Consider the following 20014-nt stretch of genomic DNA (forward strand, 5'->3'; position numbering starts at 1 on the left):
GGACGCCGGCGCCCAGGCTCCGTGCCCGCCGGGCCGCTAGAGGGCGCCGCGGAGGCGGGCGGCCCGCGGGCGCGCGGGGTGGCGGGAGGCGCGGTCACGTGGCGCGGCGGCGCGCTTCCCTATGGTAACGGCGGGCGGCGGCGCGCGGAGCGGGGCCGCGGTGAGTAGGGCGGCGGCGGCCCGCGCGGGGGTCCCGGCCGAGCGGCGGGCTCTTCTCGTGGCGAGGGCGTCCTCCCCGCACCCCGCTGCCACCCCCGGGCAATGAGGCTCGTGTTCGCCTCCTCCCCCCCTTTTCCCTCTCCCGGCTGCCGTAGCTCCCGGCGGCAGCAGCGTGCCCCGTGCGCTGGCCGGGCTTCCGCCCAGGCCCCGAGGCTGCGCCTTGCCCAAGCGCAGGCCTCCCCGCGGGTCTGGCCGTGGCCCCGCCGCGTGTGCCCGGGCAGCGCGGGGGGGCTGGGGGGCGGCACGGCGGTGCTCTGGGGCGGGACATGCTGGGGCCGGCGTCCTGGCCAGCGCTGCAGGGGCAGGACGGAGCGTCTCGGTAGCACCTTTGGTCTCGTAGAGTTTCACCTGTAGAAATACAAAACAGAGCGTGTTCCCCGGGCCAGCGCAGGGAGGAAGAAGAGTTGGCTCTCCAGCCAGTAACGGCCCGCGCCAGCCTCTCCAATGGCACTTGGGACAATAGCGAGGATGGGGTTGGGGCCGACTGGACCCAAGCTGGGAGCTGGGACAGTCTGTCCCTTAGTCCTTGCACTAGGGACTTGGCTTGGACGCTTTCATATTGTAAAAGGAGCCGATTGGCCTGAAAGGTGAACGGCAGAGCTGACAGAATTGTTGTGACTAGCCTGGAGTGTTTCCTGAATGCTTCCAGGATCCAGGCTGGGAACAGAGGCACAGGAGTGGGGAAGGCCTGCAGCTGTGCCAGCCTGCTGTCTCCCTGTCAGCCAGGATGTGGGAGGCAGAGGTCAGCCCCACATCAAAACCTGCCCCACCACGTACCTTCGCTTTCTCATTGCTGTGTGCACCTCACTGAATGGGCATGTGACATCAGATGCTTCCTAGGCAGTTTCACAGAAATAACAGCAAATTATTGGCCTGATTACAGTTTTATCTAATAACCTTTTCCTTGGCTCTTAGCAGTTGCACCTAGTAGATAGTGGCACTTGTCTGTCCTTGCATTGCTGTCGTGCTGCTGCAGTCCTTAACTTTTATGTTAGGCAAACTTTGGCAGTGACAAATTGTCTCCTCTCTTTGGTCATACCCAGGGCCTTTCTCAGCATAGCAGGGATCACATTGCGAGGAGGACACCAAGGAGGCCAAATGCCACTGTCCTCAGATAATGATGCCTGCGTGGAGATGTCATGTCCCCAGTACAGGTCAGGGGCTTTGGCTGCCATACTGGCCTGGCTGGGTGCCATTCCTTGGCATTTCCCGGGTTCCTCTCGTGCAGCAAATCTGGAAGTATTTGGCAGCTTCTTCCCAACCTGAATCTCTTTCTGCTGTGCTTCTGAGTTTAGAGTGCTGTATGGAATGAGGTGGTTGCAGTGCCTTCAGAGGCATCTTTCCCATCCCAGTCAAGACACAGAAGGGTCCTTATCACATACCTAAGGGCAGACCCACCTGGGAGCTTTTTCTTCCAGTTCTAGATATAGTTCAGAAAAAATACTAAGAAGATGGACAAAGAATGGATGTGTTTTGAACTAATTGGGTAGTTCTTGTCTCCTTGCTATGTGTTGATATTTTATACTCATTATGCTTCACCTAAGCCTCCCACTATTACTTTATTTCTGTGCCAAAGGCTGAGAGTGTGGCCAGGCTACCTAAAAGCAGAGTGAGCTGTGCTGACTGACTGTTGGTTCCTGCACTGCTGGCCAAGCTCTCCCCAGGTCTCACTGCCTAGTTCTCCTGTACCTTTTCTCCTGTTGTGAGCTCAAGGGAGAATGCTGTCCCTTTGGTTTGCTCTCTGCTTGAGTCTGCAAGAAGGTGCTTCAGGCCTCCTCACTGAAAGGCTGTGAAACACCCCATGCTTTACTTGGTTGCTTTTAACCCAACCTCGTTTCCCTGCTCCAGTTTATGCTGTGATACAACTGCTCCCATAGCCTGGCTGATGAGAAACTACGTATCGGGAACGGGAGTCGGGGCAGGGACATCCCAGCTTTGCTGCAGCTGGGGAGGCAGAGCTGCATGGGCTGCTGTTGCTGTGCAGCAGGTTCCTTTTGGCCTAGGGACTCTGTCAGGGTGGAAAAGTCGATATCCTGTGATAGCGATGGGGACTCCACACTCTGCATCTTTCACCCATTGGTGTGGCCCCTGCACTCTGCTCACAGCTGGGTCACCAGTGAGCCAGCCCGTTATTTTAGATGCCCTAGTGAGCTCTCTCCATGGCAAAGCTGCAGCCCTGGATTTTCTGCCTAACCACACCTGGAGTCTGACACTGCTCCAGTGCCCTGAGAGCAGTGAGGAAGACCCCTGTGAACTGGAACACAAGAGCTTTCCCATCATTTAGGGCAGACACGTGCTTCTCATGCCTGCTATGTTCAATGTGGAGCTCAGCACCACAGCCATTGAACTGAAAGCGTCAGCTCCAAGGGCAGGCACAAATGTAATCCTGGGACACAGGAGTAATTTGCTGACACGTCCCTACAGTGGCTGTTTTCTCACTGCTTTTTTTGACCTGAGTGGCCAAGCAAAACCTTGGTGTCCTCATTAGGAGAAACTGGTTGTCATCTTGTGTTGCTGGTTTTGCACCCAAAATGTGTTTCTGCAGGACAAAACTGGAGCTGAGAGGGAACAGTGATGCCTAAGTGCGTGGCAAAGCAGCACACCAGGCTGTTGGTCCCTGTGCCACTGGCATTTCTGTGCTAGTCAAGCTGTCTCTGGGTTTGCTTGTCCTCATGGATTTCTTCTTGTGGCCAGCAGCACCCTCTGCTCTTCATCTTGAACTTGTGGGTGGCCGTGGGTGCTGCCTTGTCTCGGTGTATGACTGCCCTTGGGACCACTTGCTTCCTAGGGCTGATGTAGGTGAGGATTGTTTCTGTGCTGTTGAAACACAAGAGTTTGTCCCCAGCTACCCAGTGTAAAGGCAGCTTTAAGCATTCTTAGTCAGCTCGTTTCAGATAAATGCACCTGTTGAAAGCTTTTTAATTCTTTTTGAAGGGGCCTAAAGCTTTATTTTGAAAGGTATATTGGTTTAAAAACCCGTGTATTTTGTATTGTTGTTGACTTACTTGTTCAAGCCTTAATCAAAAGCCCCAAAGCTGCAAATGAGAAACGTAGTGTCAACTCAGGATCTTATCCTTTCTAATGATAAAGAACAGAAATTGCACCCTGCAATGGCATAGAAAACAACAGCAAATTACAGTTTTCTGACTGCTCCCCCTCGTGACTTCGGGCTGCGTGAGGCTGACAGCACATTATCAGGTCAGCTTGCAGCTCATACATTTGCAGGCACTTGTTATTTTAAGCGTGTCCCCACAGCTTGGTTTAAAATAACCACCCCAGCCACACTCAAGTGAGGGAGAGATGATGTGCACACCCTGGCTCTTGGAGTCTGGCCTTCCCCCTTAGAACCAGGCCTGCGAGGAGCTGCTATTGGGGGAGCACATGGCACAGGGAGCCTGGGGCTGGTGGAAGGGGCTCCCACTGGTACTCAGGGGTGTGTGCAGAGGCTGGAGCACACTGTGTGTGCCACTCATAGAGGCTGTGGCAGCACTCCAGCTGACGTCCTGGAGCTTGTGAGCAGGCTGTGTGATCATAAAAGGTGCCAGCGAAATAATTGTAAGCGAGGGCAGCTGTACAGTCACTCCAACAGTGACAACTTTGGCCTCTCTATTCTATGTCAATAAGTTCAAGCCAAAATCCATTAATGACTAAGAATGATGTTTGGGTTTGACTTCCAGCTCAGCCAGTTCACCCTGGGCTTTTCCCAGCTCATGTTTCTACAATAAAATTTCCAAGCGTATTTTTGTTGCTGTTGTGAGCAGCAGAACAGACTCCTGCTCCTTTGCCGTAGGGCCCAGAACTAGGGATTGCATCAAGCCGTGACCTTCCACCGCCTCAAAACTCTGACTGAGTTAAACGTAAGGGGAAAACTTCCCTGACTAGTAACCAGCGGGGATTTACCTTGGGGCAGGTGACAAGGTTCGTGCCCAAAGGCGCGAGGATGCGGCAGCTGCTGTCCTGCGGTGCACACAGACAAGTATGTGCTTCCATCTCCACCGGTTCTCGTGGATGTTCAGCAGCTGCTTTGCAGAGCTGTCCTTGCCATGAGGCCAGGAGCTGGTTTGCAGGCAGATGTCAGAGGTGGCCGTGCTGGCACATGGGAGGTGGGACTGGGTAGGCAGCATAAGCTGGTGCTGCTAGGCTGGATCCATCATAACCTGCCTGTGTGTCCTGCCACTGTCTCTGAGCTCCCAGGTCTCTGCAGGGAAGCAGCAGTGATCACTAGCCGTCACTTGGCATAGTCCTCACCTGGAGGCTGTACAAAAGGCCCTGTCACTTCCTTCTGTGGCCACTGCTTCCAGCACACCTCTGCCTGGTGCTGACCCGGATGACTCTGTGGCTCCACCGCAAAGGTACTCTGGAGAGAGGCAAGCTCAGTTCATCCACTCTCTGTAGGGAAGGGCTCCAGCCCTGTCTGCTGCTGCCGTTGTCACTTACTCTGGAGGAGGGTCACACAGGGCTTCTGCTGGCATATTCATGCCTGTGTCTAAGCCAGCTGTCCCTTGTTACAGCTTCATTAGGCCAAATAGCTTTTGTTTTTATAGCAGGATGACCCCCTGATAGCTGTAAAGCCAGGCAGGGATGAGGCACAGGTGGCTTTCCCTGCAGGCTGGTTCCATGAGGTCAATCACAGCCGGGTGAGAGTGCAGGCAGTGGCGGAGCTGGCAGCGTGTGTGGTGATGCTGCAGGGACAGTCCCCTCTGGGCAGGGACACTGGGGACACTTTCCTTCATCTCCTTTGTTTTTGATTTTTCTGTTTCACAGCTGCATTTGGTGGTGTGCTCAGGTGGCTTTGTGGTTCAAGCATGCTTGTGACGTGGGTGCATCTGGGGGGACAACGTGTGGAAGCCAAGCTCCGCTCGCTTATTTACTGGGGGGAAACTTGAGCCGGGCAGGTGGTGGCATCTGAGCCACAGCCTCTTGGCTCTGTGCTAATCGCTGTGAATGTCACAACACCGCCGGGTGTGCTGCTGGGCACGGATCGGGTAACAATCGGGTCACGCGGTACAGCTCGGGTGAGGGCAGCTCGTGGGGTTCCCTTCCCCAGGGCTCGCAGCCTTTCTGGGCTGCAGCCTACGGAGGGTCAAAGCCATCCTGTCCTCATCAAGAAGGCTCAGCCTGACCAATGAGCAGTGCAGACAGGGCCGTGGAGTGGATCTGACCCCTTCCTTGTGGAGCCTGGCAGGGCAGCAGCTCTCCGTGAGGATGTATAGCTCTTATGGGATCCTGCGTAGGACGTTCCTACCTAGCATAGGCACCCCCACATTGTTGGGATGCTGCTGAGCTGATGTGTGCTGGAGACTGAGGCCTGTTTCGCAGGTTGAGGAGGTCTGTGCCGGGTGTCAGTCTGTCTGACCCAGCCCTGCGGTGGGTGGGAGCTGATGGCAGGGAGCTGCAGAGTACCCCCAGGGTCTCCTGGCTGCACTGTTACTGCTGCAGCCAAGGCTTCATTTTCAGGTGGGAAAGGAGCACATAGGTGTATTGCAAGAAAACCAAGAGTGTCAGTTGATGCTCTGCTTACTCTTCTATTTATACTTTTTGGGCTTTTTTTTAACTTGCAAGTTTGTGAGAGCTGGAAAGTGGAAGAGCAAAGCAGCCAGCCTGCTTGGGATACAGCTTCCTATCACAGCTGTATCCAGGGCCCCTCCGGGCATGTGTTAAAGCAAGACAAATACCTGACAAGTTTTCTCTTTCCCTTCTCTCCAGACAAGAGGATCTTACCTGCATGGTGCAATCATTAATTTTAGGAGGATTTAGGAGACATATGTCAGCAGCTCTCTGATCTGCCAGTTTCTCCTTTCAAGACACTTTTCTGTAGGACTGCAGTGGGGAGGAAGAACATGTGTGTGATACTGCCAGTCTCTGCTGGGAACTGAGGTGTTGATCTTTGACCAGCCCTGTGTTTGCTCCTTGCTGCCTTCTCAGTCCTGAGCTCTTTAGGATGCCCTCAGCCCTCACTGAGCTTTTCCATGGGGTTACAAAAATGAGAAATATATTATTTTTAAAGGCAAGTGCTGAAGCTTTTGCCTAGTTGTGTGACCTTTGGAGCTGAGGCTTTAAAGAGTGGGGAGAAAAAAGAAGCAGATGTTTTGGGACTTGCAGTGGAGTTGGGAGAGCTGGTGATGGAGCAAAGGGAGCAAAGGGCTCCAACCGTTTAGTCCTATGGGGGAACAAAAGACCACGATTAGCCTCAAGTACCGAAGAGGCTGAGAATTGCGCAGGGGCAGGGAGAGCTTAATTGCTGCATAAGTTTCAGGACAAAACAGACCAGGCTACTTGGCTTGGGGAAGAAAACAGAAGATAATTCAATGCAACATCAACTAAAACATAACCTTAAAACCCCAAAACATAACCAAAATAAAACATTACAGATTGGTACAATGATGAAGAGTCCGGCCAGCCCTTTAAGAACACCTTCTCCCCACCTCTCTCCTTTTCCCGGGCTCAGAGCCCTAATCCCGGTGTTTTTACCTCCTTCCCCCCCTTGAATGGCCCAGGGGGGCAGGGAGTGTGGGTTTCAGTCTATTCCTGATGGCTTCTACTGTTTGTCTCTCCTCAGGGCAGGTGGGCTCCACACCCGTCCTCCCTGAAAGTCCATGAGGTACCTCACACACCCAGCACTCACACACCCAGCAGCCCTGTACGGATGTGCATTTGTCCCCAAAGCTGCAGCTCCTCTCTGCCTCTCATGCGGGGCTGCTCTGGGGCCCGCAGGCTCTCCAGCACGGCCTGCACCATGGCTGCCTCCTCACACAGTCTCTCGCCCATTTGGGTGCACTCACACGGAGCTGCTGGTGGCTCTCAGTCCTACCATTGCCCTGCATGGGTTGCAGGGGCACAGCTGCATTCTCACCATGGCTTGCAGAGGAGTCTCTGGTCTGGTGCTCCTCCTTCCTTCCTCCTTCTCTGACTGTAGGGTCTGCATGGTCACCTCCGTCTTGTATCACTCTTACACCTCCTGCCAGCGCTTCAAATTCCCATCCCTAATTAGTGATGGCAGAGGCACCAGATTGGCCCAGCCAGGCAGGAGGTGGGTGTGAACCCAGGAGCGAGTCCACAAACTCTTTACTGGGTCTTCACTGCAACCCACTCCCCCTGTTACCAAGTAAAAGCTGCTCCTTGCTAAACCAGGATAACGGTGCAGTTTGGACCGATGGGAGTGGGCTCTGGCTGCCGTGCCAGCTCCAAGGAAGGCGTCCTCTCCTTATACCTGGGGCTGTTGTGCTGGGGCTGCTGCCCCTTGGGCCTGGTTGGTGGGCAGGCACCTGTCTGTGTCTGCAGGGTGTGAGCTTTCCTGCAGACAATACTTTTCCTAGAATCACAGAATGGTCAGTGTTGGAAGGGATCTCTAAAGATCATCCAGTCCAACATCCCTGCTCAAGCAGGTTCACCTAGGTCAGATCACACAGGAACGTGTCCAGGTGGGTTTGGAAACCTCCAGAGAAGGAGACTCCACACGCTCCCTGGGCAGCCTGTGCCAGGGCTCCCTCACAGGAAAGGAGTTTTGCCATGTGTTCTAAGTGGAACTTTTTGGCTTATGCCCATCACCCCTAGTCCTGTTGCTTGGCACTACAGAAAAAAAAGTATCACCCCATCCTCCTGACATCCACCTTTTAAATACTTTTAAGTATTAATGAGATCCCTTCTCACTCTCCTCTGCTCCAGGCTGAACAACCCCAGATGCTGCAGCCTTTCCTATGAAAAATGCTGCAGTCCCCTGATCATCTTGGTGTCTCTCTTGAGCTGGGGGGCCCAGAACTGGACACAGGACTCCAGATGAGGGCAGAGAAAAATCCAGGGCAGAGTAAAGGGGGAGCAGAATCTCCCTCGACCTGCTGACCACACTCTTCTTGAGGCATCCCAGGATGCCATCGGCCTTCTTGGCCACGAGGACATGTTGCTGGCTCATGGTTAGTTTATTATCAATCAGGACTCCCAGCTCTGCAGAGCTGCTCTCCAGCAGGTCAATCCCCAGCCTGTACTGGTGCATGCGGGTTGATCCTCCCCAGATTCAGGACTCTGCTCTTGTCCTTGTTGAACCTCATGAGGTTCCTCTCTGCCCAACTCTCAAGCCGGTCGAGATCCCACTGAATGGCAGCACAGCCTTCTGGGGAATCAGCCAGTGCTCCCAGTTTGGTGTCATCAGTGAACTTGCTGAGGGTACACTCTGTCCCCTTATCCAGGTTGTTGATGAAGATGTTGAACAAGACTGGCCCCAGAACCGATCCCTGTGGAACTCCACTGTCCACAGGCCTCCAACTTGATTCTGTGCCATTGATCACCACCCTCTGGGCTCTGTCATTCAGCCAGCTCTTGATCCACCTCACTGTCCACTCATCCAAGCCACACTGGCTGAGCCTTCTGATGAGGATGTTATGGGAGACAGTGTCAAAAGCCTTGCTGAAGTCAAGGTAGATGACATCTGCTGCTCTCCCCTCATCTAGCCAGCCAGTTATGCACTCATAGAAGGCTATCAGGTTGGTCAAACAGTATTTCCCCTTGGTGAAGCCATGCTGACTCCCCCTAATAACCATCAGTGTTCAACGATAACATTCGGGATGAGTTGTTCCATCACTTTTCCAGGGATGGAGGTGAAGCTGACCGGCCTGTAGTTTCCTGGGTCATTCTTCTTGCCCTTTTTGAAGACTGGCGTGACATTGGCCTTTCTCCAGTCCTCAGGCACCTCGCCTGTCCTCCATGATTGTTAAAAAATGATGGAGAGTGGCTTAGCAATAACATCAGCCAGTTCCCTCAACACTTGTGGTTGCATCCCATCAGGTCCCATAGATGTATGGGTGTCCAGCTTGCCCAGCAGCTCTCTAACCCCATCTTCATCCATCAAGGGAAAGCCTTCCATTCTCTAGACTATCCTGCTATCCTCCTGGGACTGGGCTTCCCGAGGGCTGGCCTTGGCAGTAAAGACTGAGGCAAAGAAGGCATTCAGTAGCTCTGCTTTCTCTGCATCCTCTGTCACCAGGGCACCCTCCTTCTTCATCAGCAGGTTCACATTCTCCCTAATATTCCTTTTGCTGCTGATGGCTTTGAAGAAGCCCTTCTCCTTTACCTCCTTTGCCAAGTTTATTTCCAAAAAGGTTTTGGCGTTTCTGGTTTTGTCCCTGCATACTCTGGTGATGTTCCTGTACTCTTCCCAAGCAAACAGGCCCTTTATCCACTTTACATACATTTCTTGCTTCTCCTTGAGTAGTCCTAGTAGTTCTTTTTTTCATCCATGCAGGCCTCTTGCTTCCTCTTCCTGATTTTCTACTTGTGGGGACACACTGATCTTGGATTTGGAGGAAGTGGTGCTTGAAGATCAACCAACTCTCTTGGGCACTTCTACCATCTAGAATCCTGTCCCATGAGATCCCTCCAAGCAGGTCTTTGAAGAGGCCAAAGTCAGCTCACCTGAAACCCAGGGTCACAACCTGGATCGGTGTCCTGCTTCTTCCACAGAGGATCTTAAACTCCACCATTTCATGGTCACTGCAGCCAAGGCTGCCTCCAACCTTCACATCCCCAACCAGACCTTCTTTATTTGTCAGCACGAGGTCCAGCAGCACACCTTTCCGTGTTGGCTCCTTGACCACTTGTGACAGTAAGTTGCCATCAGCACTCTGCAGGACCATCCTGGCCTGTGTGTGCTTGGCTATGTGGCTTTGCCAGCAAATATCAGGGTGGTTGAAGTCTCCCATGAGGACCAGGGATTGTGACTGTGAGGCAGCTCTCAGCTGTTTTTCAGAAGGCCTCATCCACTTCCTCTTGCTGGTCAGGTGGCCTATAGTAAACTGCCACAGTAGTATCACCCACACTACCCTGCCCCTTAATTCTCACCCGTAAGCATTCAAAGGCCTGCTCTAAGTTGGCCCCATAAGCATTCTAGGGTCTGTTCTAAGTTGTCCTTCGTGTCCTCTGATTTCATGCAGGATGCCAGCTCTTCCTCTGCCTTGGTCCCAGGAGGTTCTCAGGGAGCTCAGCAGATGGAGATGTGGTTTTCATCATGCTGGGAAAGCAGTTTGCCCTGCTCCCCTCCTGGAGCACTGGATGCTTTGCTGTGCTGGGGTAACAGTGCCTTACACACTGTCATCTTGTTCCAGGCCAGCAAGGATGCTGCTGTAGATGACTGACTCACTTGTGCCTCATGTGCAATGGCTCTACATGGCCTCTGCAGGACTAGAACGTGCTAATCTGGGCCCCGAACAGGAGAAGAGCATCGGGCTGGAGTCAGGCACCCTCCTGGCAGTGGGAGCTCAGCCACACTGGGCCTGGCACCTCGCTCAGCAGCAGGCGAAACCCATCTGCAATTTGGAGAAGTATGTGAGTGCTCTCCAGAGTGGCAGCCCATTGCCCTCAGGGATCCCTCTGCAGCAGTCCTGCTGCCTGCACTCACCCTCACTATGCCAGGCAGCCCCTGCTGAGGATGTGGCCCCAGGTGGGAGCTCGCTGCCCTGCCAGCGCCCCTGCCTCAGACTCAAGCCCCCTGTAGACTTTCCTTTCCAAAGCCCTCCGCAGCCCGGCTCTGCCATGGGAAAGATGATGTCTTCCTTTCTGATGGAGCCCTGCCTGCTGCCTGTGCTGGTGGAGGAGCGCTCTGGGACTGGGCTCAAAGGCTCTGCCATCAGCTCAGATCGGGAGGCTTCCAGCTCCTACAGAACAATGCTCAATAACAACTCCTTTCTACAGCCAAGCAGTGCTCAAGTGCCTTTGCTGCAGTCACTGGAGATCAAGAAGGTGACAAACACTCCCAGTTCCCCTACTGCCTCATGGCCCCACTCCAGGGACACTGGAGACAGCTGCCCTGGGAGCTTGGTCACTGAGGTGGTAAAAAGCAGGGATCTGGTGTTGGAGCAAACCGCAGTCCCCTCCCTGACCCCCGCGCCCAGCAGTGTGATCCTCGGGAAGGAGCAGTGCTCGTGGGAGGATGCTGAGAGGACACATAGCTTAAGAGAGCAGGAGCTGGCGGTCAGGCTGACAGAGGCTGTGCAGCAGCCAGCCAGCCAGACTGCCTCATGTGCCGGATTTGCACGCCCAGTCCACAGCTCTGGCTTTGGGAACGTGGGCAGCCCGTGCCTCTGGGAGGGCGAGTGGGGACAGCACAGGGTGGCACAGCTCGCCCCGAAAGGAGCTGTGGCTCTGCTGAACCTGGAGCCGGGCAGCCCTGGCCTTCACAGCCACTTGAGCCTTACGGACACCAGTGCTGCCGGTGTCTGCACCGAGCACGTCTCAGACTCTGCCCACTGCTCACCCGTGGCAGAGCCCCCACACCTCGCTGCTGTGTCTGAAGTGGTGACTCGGATGTCCACCATCCGACTGGAGAAAGAGGAGACGTGGGCCCAGGCTGCACTGCCGGGAAAGCTGTGGTGAGTGGAGGTGGGAGGAGGAGGGAGGCTGTGACGGGACGGGCTGGGCATTGTGTCTGTGTGTGTGGGCAGAGGGTGTGCTGTGGGCACTATGGGGGTGGCTGTAAGGGTAACCATGGGCTGTGTCCCTGAACAAAACCCACCTCTGGCATTACAAGGAGTGCTTTCCTGCCAGCCCCAACTCGACACAGGCACTTGAGGTGGCTCCAAGCCCTTCCACCTTCTCCCTCAGCTGCTGTGTGGTATTTCTGGCTTGCTCCCCACATGGTCACTGGGCCATGCCTGCTGTGGCAGGCTCTACACGTGTGTTGGGTGAAGCCTGCTGGCGAGCCAGGTCCAGCAAGGCTTTCCTGGGCAGAGACATGGGTTCCTGGAGGAATGTGGAGCTGATGCTGGACAAAGAGAATTGAAAATGTTCCCTGTCAGAGTGTCCTGGGGCATCCCCATCTTACCAGCTGGGGATGAGTGCTCATGCATCAGCATCAGGGAAGGCAGTGCTGTCACTCTCCTGTCCACCTTATGTCATGCCGCCTCATGGGCTTCTGGGTCTTTTGGCCTTGCAAACACGTGCCACTCCTTCTGATGTGATGATGTCCTTTGTGTCAGTGTCACTGCTGAGCAATTGCCACTGGAGCTGAGCCATCCTCAGGATGAAGTGGAAGAAGAGCTTCTTGATGGCCTGGATGAGAGCTGCAGTCAGGAGGAGGACGAGGACAGTGAGTGCTGGTTCCCTGGGTGGGGGGCTGTGCTCTGTTCAATGAGACGATGGGGTACAAGGGCCATCTGGGAGCTGAGCATTAGCCCAGCAGCCCTCCTGTCTTGTATTCATGCTGTTATTTCAGGATGACTTAGAGATTGTGCTGAACCCAAAACTGATGTAGGAGGAATTGCATGGGTTCCTCTGAGGAGCAGGCTAGGGTTCACCACTGCTTCACCTCCCCCCTGTGCAGGGCTGTCAGCTCCAGCCCTTCTCCGCCTTTTGTGCTACTAGTTAGTGGGCAAAACCCAGGATTCAAGGCAACTATGAAGTGTCTGGCTTCTGGAGCATTTGTTTTCCCTCTTCCTAACTCTTTGTGCATTTACTCCCAATGGAGATAAAACTTGAGTCTGTCCCCTCCTGCAGGTGACTTGGATGCTTCCTCTGTGGCCGGCATCTCATCCAGAGGCTCCCTGGCTCTTGTGTCCAGGTCAGTACCTGTGAATAGTGCATTGAACTTGACGTCTTTGTCCAAACTTGTCTGGTTTTGCCCTCCTTGGTGATGGAGGAGAGCTGTAGCATGTGGGAGAACGGAGTGAAGGTACCAACAGGATTCCCAACCAAAATGAGCTGCTTTGCTACTTGGCAGACCAAAGCTGCCTCTCTTGCTACAGACAACAGCCTGGCAAGTGCTGAGGGTACATCCATTGCAGCACAACAGGGGTCTTAACTTCACTGCCAGTTGCTGGGCTAGGTTTACTGGCTTTGATTGTGTCATTGACTTGCAGATGAAGCAGAGTGGAGGTGTCCTGGGCCAGAGACTGCAAAAGCTCCTTGGGGTCTTGTGTTTCACCTTTGCATCCTGGAGCCAAACCTGGAGCCTGAGTTTTTCTTTAGCTTTTGGAAGGAGGTTTCTCTAGGGGATATTGATCAGCCTGTGGTCATCTGAGCCCTGCCTCTGTGACTGCTGGCAGACCTTTGTGGGACCTGTTCTTGCCCATCCACAATGGGAGCTGGTCCTTGGCGGCTGTGGTGCCCCTTGCACCAGTGCCACCTTGGGCTTTGCTGCCTGCCTGACAGCTTGCTGCTTTCCATTGTGCTATAACTCAACTGGGAGCTGAGGAGGGCTTTCTGTCAGCAAGTGTGGAACCTCAGGCTGCTGCCAGGGCTCTGCCTGTGCACGCATGGTTGTGAAAGTCCTGCTAGGGGGACAGAAATTGGAATAGCAGCTGTTTCTTGCAGGATGTGGCTGGTTGGCCTCTGGGGGCAGGGCATTGATGGCAATGCTTGAGCCAAAGGCCTCCTGTGGTAGAGGCATTTTGGCCAATTCTCTGTGTGGGCTATGTAGTAGGTTGGCCCTGAAGCCTTTGCAGCTGTTTCCTGCCTTCAGGCTGTTGTGGGCAAAACCAGGTTTGTGCCAGGGAATGTTAACCAATATAATTTATTGCCAATTAACAAATTTTTAATTATTGGTTCAGGTAGTGAGAAAAAAAGAGAAGTATCTATACAAGGGCTTAGGGAAAACCCCTTCCCCTGTCCTGGCCTCAGATCTCCTTGACACAGGCTACACTCAGTCCCTTCAGCAAGGTGAGGGGTGGTCTGGGAGATTCGGGTCCATGTGTTGTGTTTCATTTTCTTTGCTGCTGTTTGTTTCTTAGTGGACTGTCATCGTTTGGCTTCTTTCACTGGCTGCAGTGGCATGTATTTGAATACATGTTCACTATAAAGTCTACTTTTAGCATCATCACAACCTGAATATTTGCTGCCCTACCTCCCAGATATTAGGGATTGCTGTGGTTGTGAGACCGCATCTGGAATACTGTGTCCAGTTCTGGGCCCCTCAGTTCAAGGACAGGGAGCTGCTGGATAGAGTTCAGCACAGGGCCACAAAGATAATGGAGTAGAGCATCTCCCTTATGATGAAAGGCTGAGGAAGCTGGGGCTCTTTAGCTTGGAGAAGGGGAGACTGAGGGGTGACCTCATTAGTGTTTACAAATATGTAAAGGAAAGGTGTCAGGAGGATGGAGCCAGGCTGTTCTTAGTGATGGCCAATGATAGGACAAGGGGCAGTGGGTACAAGCTGGAATATAAGAGGTTCCAAAGAAATACAAGGAAGTATTTCTTCACTGTTCAGGTGAGGGAGCACTGGAACAGGCTGCCCAGACGGGTTGTTGAGTCTCCTTCTCTGAGGACATTCCAAACCCACCTGGATGAGTTCCTGTGTGACCTACTCTAGGTGGTGCTGCTCTGGCAGGGGGGTTGGACTGGATGATCTTTCGAGGTCCCTTCCAAACCTTAAGATTTGGGATTCTGTGTACATACAGCTGGTAAAACTCCAGCCTTCTTCCCTGCAACACAGTAAAACCAAGACAATTCCAACAGCTGAATCAGATATGCATTACAACCTCCATCCTGGTTCTCCTGAAGTAGGTTGTAGGCTTTGTCATGTAACAAGCTCTACCCCTTACTCTGGCAAAATGCAAAACCCACAGGGATTACAGCACTTGACTTGTGCATTCATGGCAAGCTTGCTGCCTCATTGCTGTGGAGTGGGCTACTGACTTGCACCTCATTGCAGTGATGCAAATTCTCAGTATCAGGGCCAAGGCTCCTTCTGGCTTCTCCCTTCCTCCTTGTGCTACTTTTCAGCTTTAGCCAACTGCCTGTCGCTTCATCTCTCTTAGGAACTGCATCAAGTGCCCAGCCCAGCCCGATGAGGCTCAGGAGAAAGTGCTCAAACCAGCTCTTGTCTGCAGTTTATTCCCTAATGTGCCTCCAACCATCTACTTCAGTACACGTGATGAGAGAGGTGAGCTGGGCCCTGTGCTGGTGCAGGGTGGGAGCAGCCAGCCCATTACTAGCAAGCAGCTAATAACAGGCTGGGTGGCAGCAGCTCCCTTTCACCCTTCCTGTGACAAGGCCCAGCAATGCTGTGTGATCCAAAGGGCTAGAGTAAAATGGTGGCTTCCTCCCACAGGCTGGAGCATGAGTCAAGCTGCCACCAAATGTTTCTGCATCTCCCCTAGCCGTGGAGTCTTCTGCTCCATGCTATTTGTGCAGAAGGGGCTATGCACCCTCCTCTGCAGGCCTGGTGGTTGTGCATCAAACCATAAGAATTTCCCTGAGTGCAGCTCTAGAAAATCCAGGTTTTGTGTTTGTTTTCTTTCCATCCTTATCTTTTTGCCTTCCTAGTGGAAAAGCTGCCTTGGGAGCAGAGGAAGCTGCTGCGATGGAAAATGTGTGCAGTCACACCGAACATAGTGAAGCAAACTGTTGGCAGGTCTCACTTCAGAGTCAGCACAAGTAAGTTGTGGGAGGCTCAGAGTATCTGACACGTCTTGCCCTCCCTCTCCTGCAGCCTGTGGGCATGAGAAGGCAAAGTGCCTGCACAGAACAGAGCAGGAGCAATACAGGCTTAGCTCTGCAGGACACTGGGTTCCCATTTCTGCCCATCTGACTCGCAGTATCTGAGCTCTGTGGGTCCTGGCAGGGCCTGATCTCCCTCTTACCTTGTCCCTAGCATTGAGTACAAGGACTTCCTCCTGGGCTGTCAGGAGCTGAGGGATAGCAGAGCTGTGGTCTGGCTTTTTTGAGCTGTGCCTCTAGATGGTGCTGCTACTCTTAAGGAGGCTGGCACTTACCTCACTCCAACCTCAGTACCCCTGTTCCTTGCCCCCACAGGCTGAGGAAGAAGCCAGAGTTCTCAGAGTTGGGATCTTGTTGCTGAGGAGATGTGTGGGAGAGGGCTGGGGCAGCACTGAGCATTTGCAGCTATGATCCATACCCTGGCATGTGGTGTCCCAGCAGTATGTATGGGGCTCCTGTGTGTAACAGGAGAGCTCTGCACAAGCCATTTTGGGGCTATAAGGGGACACACAGCACAGAGCAAGTTGTGGAAAGTCTTACAATCCTATATGTCCCTCTGCAGTGCAGTGCTGATGAGGCAACTGTTTCATTGACCTGTTGTAAAGCAGGGAAGTCAGGGTGCTGGGGGATTAAAGCCATTCCTTTGGCCCTATGTCTGCCCAGTTCCCTGCAACAATCTTGTTTGCAGAGATATGACCCACCTGATTAACTGGATCTCACTCACAGCTTTTGGTTTGGCAGCTTTGCAGTAGTCAGTATGAGTGCTTTGTGCCATTTCTGTGCAGCATCCCTGGCACACTTCTGCTAGCCCCGGGAGGTAGAACGCTGCTGAGTTGAGAGGGCTTTGTGAGTAGCAGGGTACCTGGTCATAGGCTTTTCTGGGTTTCCTGCAGAAAGCAATGACTGGCTGGGTTGCTGGGGCCACCACATGAAATCCTCCAGCTTCAGAGCCATCAAGGAGCACCAGAAGGTAGGAGATGCTTTGGGCTGACCTCCTTTGTGAGCTTGAAGGGCGTGTTGGGAGCAGTTTGGGTGCCCCTCTCTTCTGGGCCAGTTTTTTGCTGGGCAAGCTGCCCTTGTAGCATCGCTTTCAGAGCATGGGAGCTGGTGTGGGAGATGGACCCAAGGGGCCCACGCAGCTGGGTGAGCAGCCCCACTGTGAGGGGGGCTGTGCTACAGACTGAGGCCATAGCCAAGCTGTGGTCACTCATCTAAATTCTGGCACACAATTTAGAAGCAAGTGGGAAACCCCTAGAGTGGAGGATACTGCCAGAGGAGGCTCAAAGGCTGAAAGTTAGTGCCCTGCAACTGCTCAGATACCAGAAGGATGGGGTGGCAGCTGCTGGCTTTGTAGCTGGTGTGAGTCACTGTGCAGGTGGTTGTCTCTGCAAAGCTTCAGGAGCAGGTGGGTCCTGTCTTGATGCAATCCTGGGAAGGGGAGCAAAGAGTGTAACCCTCTGTGTTCAGAAGGGCTGTGTCCTCTGGCCAGGGAGGAGCAAGGGGTGGGCAGGAAAGTGGGGAAGCAGGGAGACCTCACGGCATCCGGGTTCCTTTCCAGCTAAACCACTTCCCCGGTTCATTTCAAATCGGGAGAAAGGACCGTCTGTGGCGCAACCTGTTGAAGATGCAGGCTCGCTGTGGCAAGAAGGAGTTCAACTTCTTCCCCCAGTCCTTCATCCTGCCCCAGGACATCAAATTACTCAAGAAAGCATGGGAGGAAGGAGCTAGCCGCCAGAAATGGATTGTGAAACCCGTAAGCACAAAGCAGAGCTCAGTCTTCTGCCTCATTGTAGTTGCAGGGAGAAGATCTGAGCCCTTCTTCTTTGTTTTGCAGCCAGCATCAGCAAGAGGCATTGGTATCCAGGTCATCCACAAATGGAGTCAGCTCCCCAAAAGGAGACCGCTGCTGGTACAGAGGTGAGTGAAGACAAGCAAGATGACATACAGCCTGGGACTTCAGAGTGTCTGGTCTGTCTGGCCAGGTCTGGGCTGCTGCAGCTACATGGCAAAGCAGGAAATGTCTGATTCGCATCTGGAAACTCAGCTGCCTGGAAAGCTGGCTGGAAGGCTGGCTCTGGCAGCAGCAGCTGGGCTTGCTGGAGTGCTGCTGCCTCTGTGTGAGGTACAAATGGGCTCTGTGGGCTTTCTGGAGCTTCTGTCTGGCAGGTGATCAGCCTCAGCTCTGCTGTGATCTTGCTCCCACTGCATTGTACACTGGGGTTTGGCATCTTTGGAAGCAAACAAACCTTATCCGGTGCCTGCTGCAGTAGGAAGAGAGATCCCAGGGAAGAGGTGGCAATTGCCAAAGATTTGTACTGAACCTAGTTAGAATAGGTCAGTAAGGGCCTCTGTGGGTATGGATGCTGGTCAAAGGGTTTTCCTGAAATAACAGGAGTTTCAATATCTGCTTCCCCTTTGGCAAAAAAAAAAAGAAGTAGCTCATCTTGGTTTGGGGCTGTGATTCTGTGAGGCTGCTTTCTGGGAAGGTTTTTATGCTGTATTCTCTCTCTGTTCTCCCTGTCTGCTTCTCATGCAAAGTGATAATCTTTCCTGTGGAAAAGCATTAACTTCTAGGGTGAATAATCAAATGATTTGGATGAAAATTTCCAACTGTTTGTGCTCGCTGAAGCAAACCATCTGTGTGGCTCCCTGCGTGTCTTAGATGTTCCTGAATATTGTGATCAATCTTGTGGGTGTGGAAAAGCTACTGTGCCTTAGAGACAGGGAAAATCTGTTCAAAATTGAGCTGAGTGGAAGGGAACGCTGCTCCTGTGCTGCAGGAGCTCTCTCTGCACGGCAGAGCTCTTTTTTTTCCCCCTCTCATTTTGACTGTGATGCATTAACTTGGAAATGCTGTGCAAAATGGCTTCTGCATTGATCCCTGGTTTTGCCAAGGCTTCTGAGGTGGGGGCTAGAGATGTTCTTGCACTGAAATCATAACCCTCCCTCCCTGTACTTGCTCCCCTCTGCAGGTATCTGCACAAACCCTACCTCATTGGAGGGAAGAAGTTTGACCTGAGGATCTATGTTTACGTCCCTTGCTACGATCCCCTCAGGGTGTACCTGTTCCAGGATGGATTGGTTCGCTTTGCCAGCTGCAAGTGGGTGCTGCAGGAGATCCCTACTAGCGGGCTGCTGCAGTGCTGAGATATCAGGGGGGCTGTGGTACCTGATGCTGAGGGACTGTTTCTTTCCAGAAACAGACTGGAAATACACAGGGTCACTGCAGGTGACAATGTTGAAAGGGAATGTGAGAGGATCCTCTTGTTTATCCACCGTCCCCAAGGCAAGATCAGCTCAGTTTAAAGCAGTTCTTGAAGTACACTGTGTTTCATGCTGCATAAGAGCTGGCACAATAGCAACCGAGATTTTTGTCTGCTCTTGACTGTATTGCCTTGAGCTGCTGCAGTCCTGTCGGTGCTTTTGCTCACCAATGCTCTGCTCTTTTCTTAAGGACATGCTCAGACTGCTTATGCTCCTGTTGCCTCCTCCAGGTACTCCTCCTCAATGAAGAGCCTCAGCAACAAGTTCGTGCACTTGACCAACTACAGCGTGAACAAGAAGAACGCAGAGTACAAGTCCAATTCAGATGAGACTGCTTGTCAGGGACACAAATGGTAGGTGCTGCTCTTAGGCCACAGGACAGCACCTTCTTTTCCCTTTTTTGTGTGTTCCTACCTAAAACTTGAAGGCAGTTCCTGTAGAGTCTGCTCCTGCTTGGGGAAACTGGAGGAGCAGAGTGATTTTAGCATGAGCTAGTTTCTATGGAATCTGGACAGTCTCTCTGGTTTGTGACTCATCCTGTTTGCTGCTACTTGGGCCGTGCCTTTGGTTCATCCTGCCTGTGTCTGTGCCCGTCCTGCTTCCAACACGGCTCTCGTCTCTGCTCACTTGTCCCCTTGCCCTATTGCAGGGGTGATGGGAGGTGGTTAAAGCAGAATCTGATTTTTTTGCTGTTAGAACTTGAATGGGTAATTGTGATGCTTAAATTGGCTAGATGGGAACTTCTGCCCATTTCACTCTTGACTTCCCGTGGAGGCAGAGAAAGGGATGATCCTGTGTGCAAAACTGATACCTGATGTGCTGCTCAGGGTGAGCAGGAGCAGCAGTGCCATTTGTAGGCATTTGGGAGCAGGTCTACAGTCTTGCAGGAGTTCCTGTTCCCTGCTCTCCCATGGGTGGACTGATCCAAGGCCTCAGGCACTTGTCTCTGATTCCACAGCGGTGTTTGAACTCTTTTAAAAATAGTGCAAGATAGAGTTCCGTGGGCCTGAGCAGGGCTCCTTCTCTTCAAAGGGAGCTGCAGAAGGTGGTTTGCTGCAGTAGAATTGCTTTCTCAGACCTGCACCTGTCCATGCAGTGGTCTGTTCCTCCA

The 20014-nt window shown here is 53.1% G+C and overlaps 1 protein-coding gene across 5 annotated transcripts in view; it reads left to right on the forward strand.

Moving 5' to 3' along the window:
* The first annotated feature begins 84 nt into the window (after nucleotides 1–84).
* The window catches only part of TTLL4 (tubulin tyrosine ligase like 4), a 29428-nt gene continuing 9498 nt past the window's right edge, over nucleotides 85–20014 (forward strand). For 3 of the 5 annotated variants that reach the window (XM_062004636.1, XM_062004638.1, XM_062004640.1), the window contains exons 1-11: nucleotides 506–6096; nucleotides 10314–11576; nucleotides 12183–12292; nucleotides 12700–12763; nucleotides 14958–15082; nucleotides 15466–15576; nucleotides 16533–16609; nucleotides 17198–17392; nucleotides 17474–17556; nucleotides 18612–18740; nucleotides 19134–19256. In XM_062004636.1, the coding sequence (XP_061860620.1) occupies nucleotides 10336–11576; nucleotides 12183–12292; nucleotides 12700–12763; nucleotides 14958–15082; nucleotides 15466–15576; nucleotides 16533–16609; nucleotides 17198–17392; nucleotides 17474–17556; nucleotides 18612–18740; nucleotides 19134–19256 (2258 nt within the window). In that variant the 5' untranslated portion in view covers nucleotides 506–6096; nucleotides 10314–10335. Of the gene's footprint in view, nucleotides 161–505; nucleotides 6097–10313; nucleotides 11577–12182; nucleotides 12293–12699; nucleotides 12764–14957; nucleotides 15083–15465; nucleotides 15577–16532; nucleotides 16610–17197; nucleotides 17393–17473; nucleotides 17557–18611; nucleotides 18741–19133; nucleotides 19257–20014 lie in introns of those variants that run through there. The other 2 variants (XM_062004637.1, XM_062004639.1) reach the window with 2 other exon arrangements.

Source organism: Colius striatus, chromosome 11 (assembly GCF_028858725.1).
Source record: "Colius striatus isolate bColStr4 chromosome 11, bColStr4.1.hap1, whole genome shotgun sequence".
NCBI lineage: Eukaryota > Metazoa > Chordata > Aves > Coliiformes > Coliidae > Colius > Colius striatus.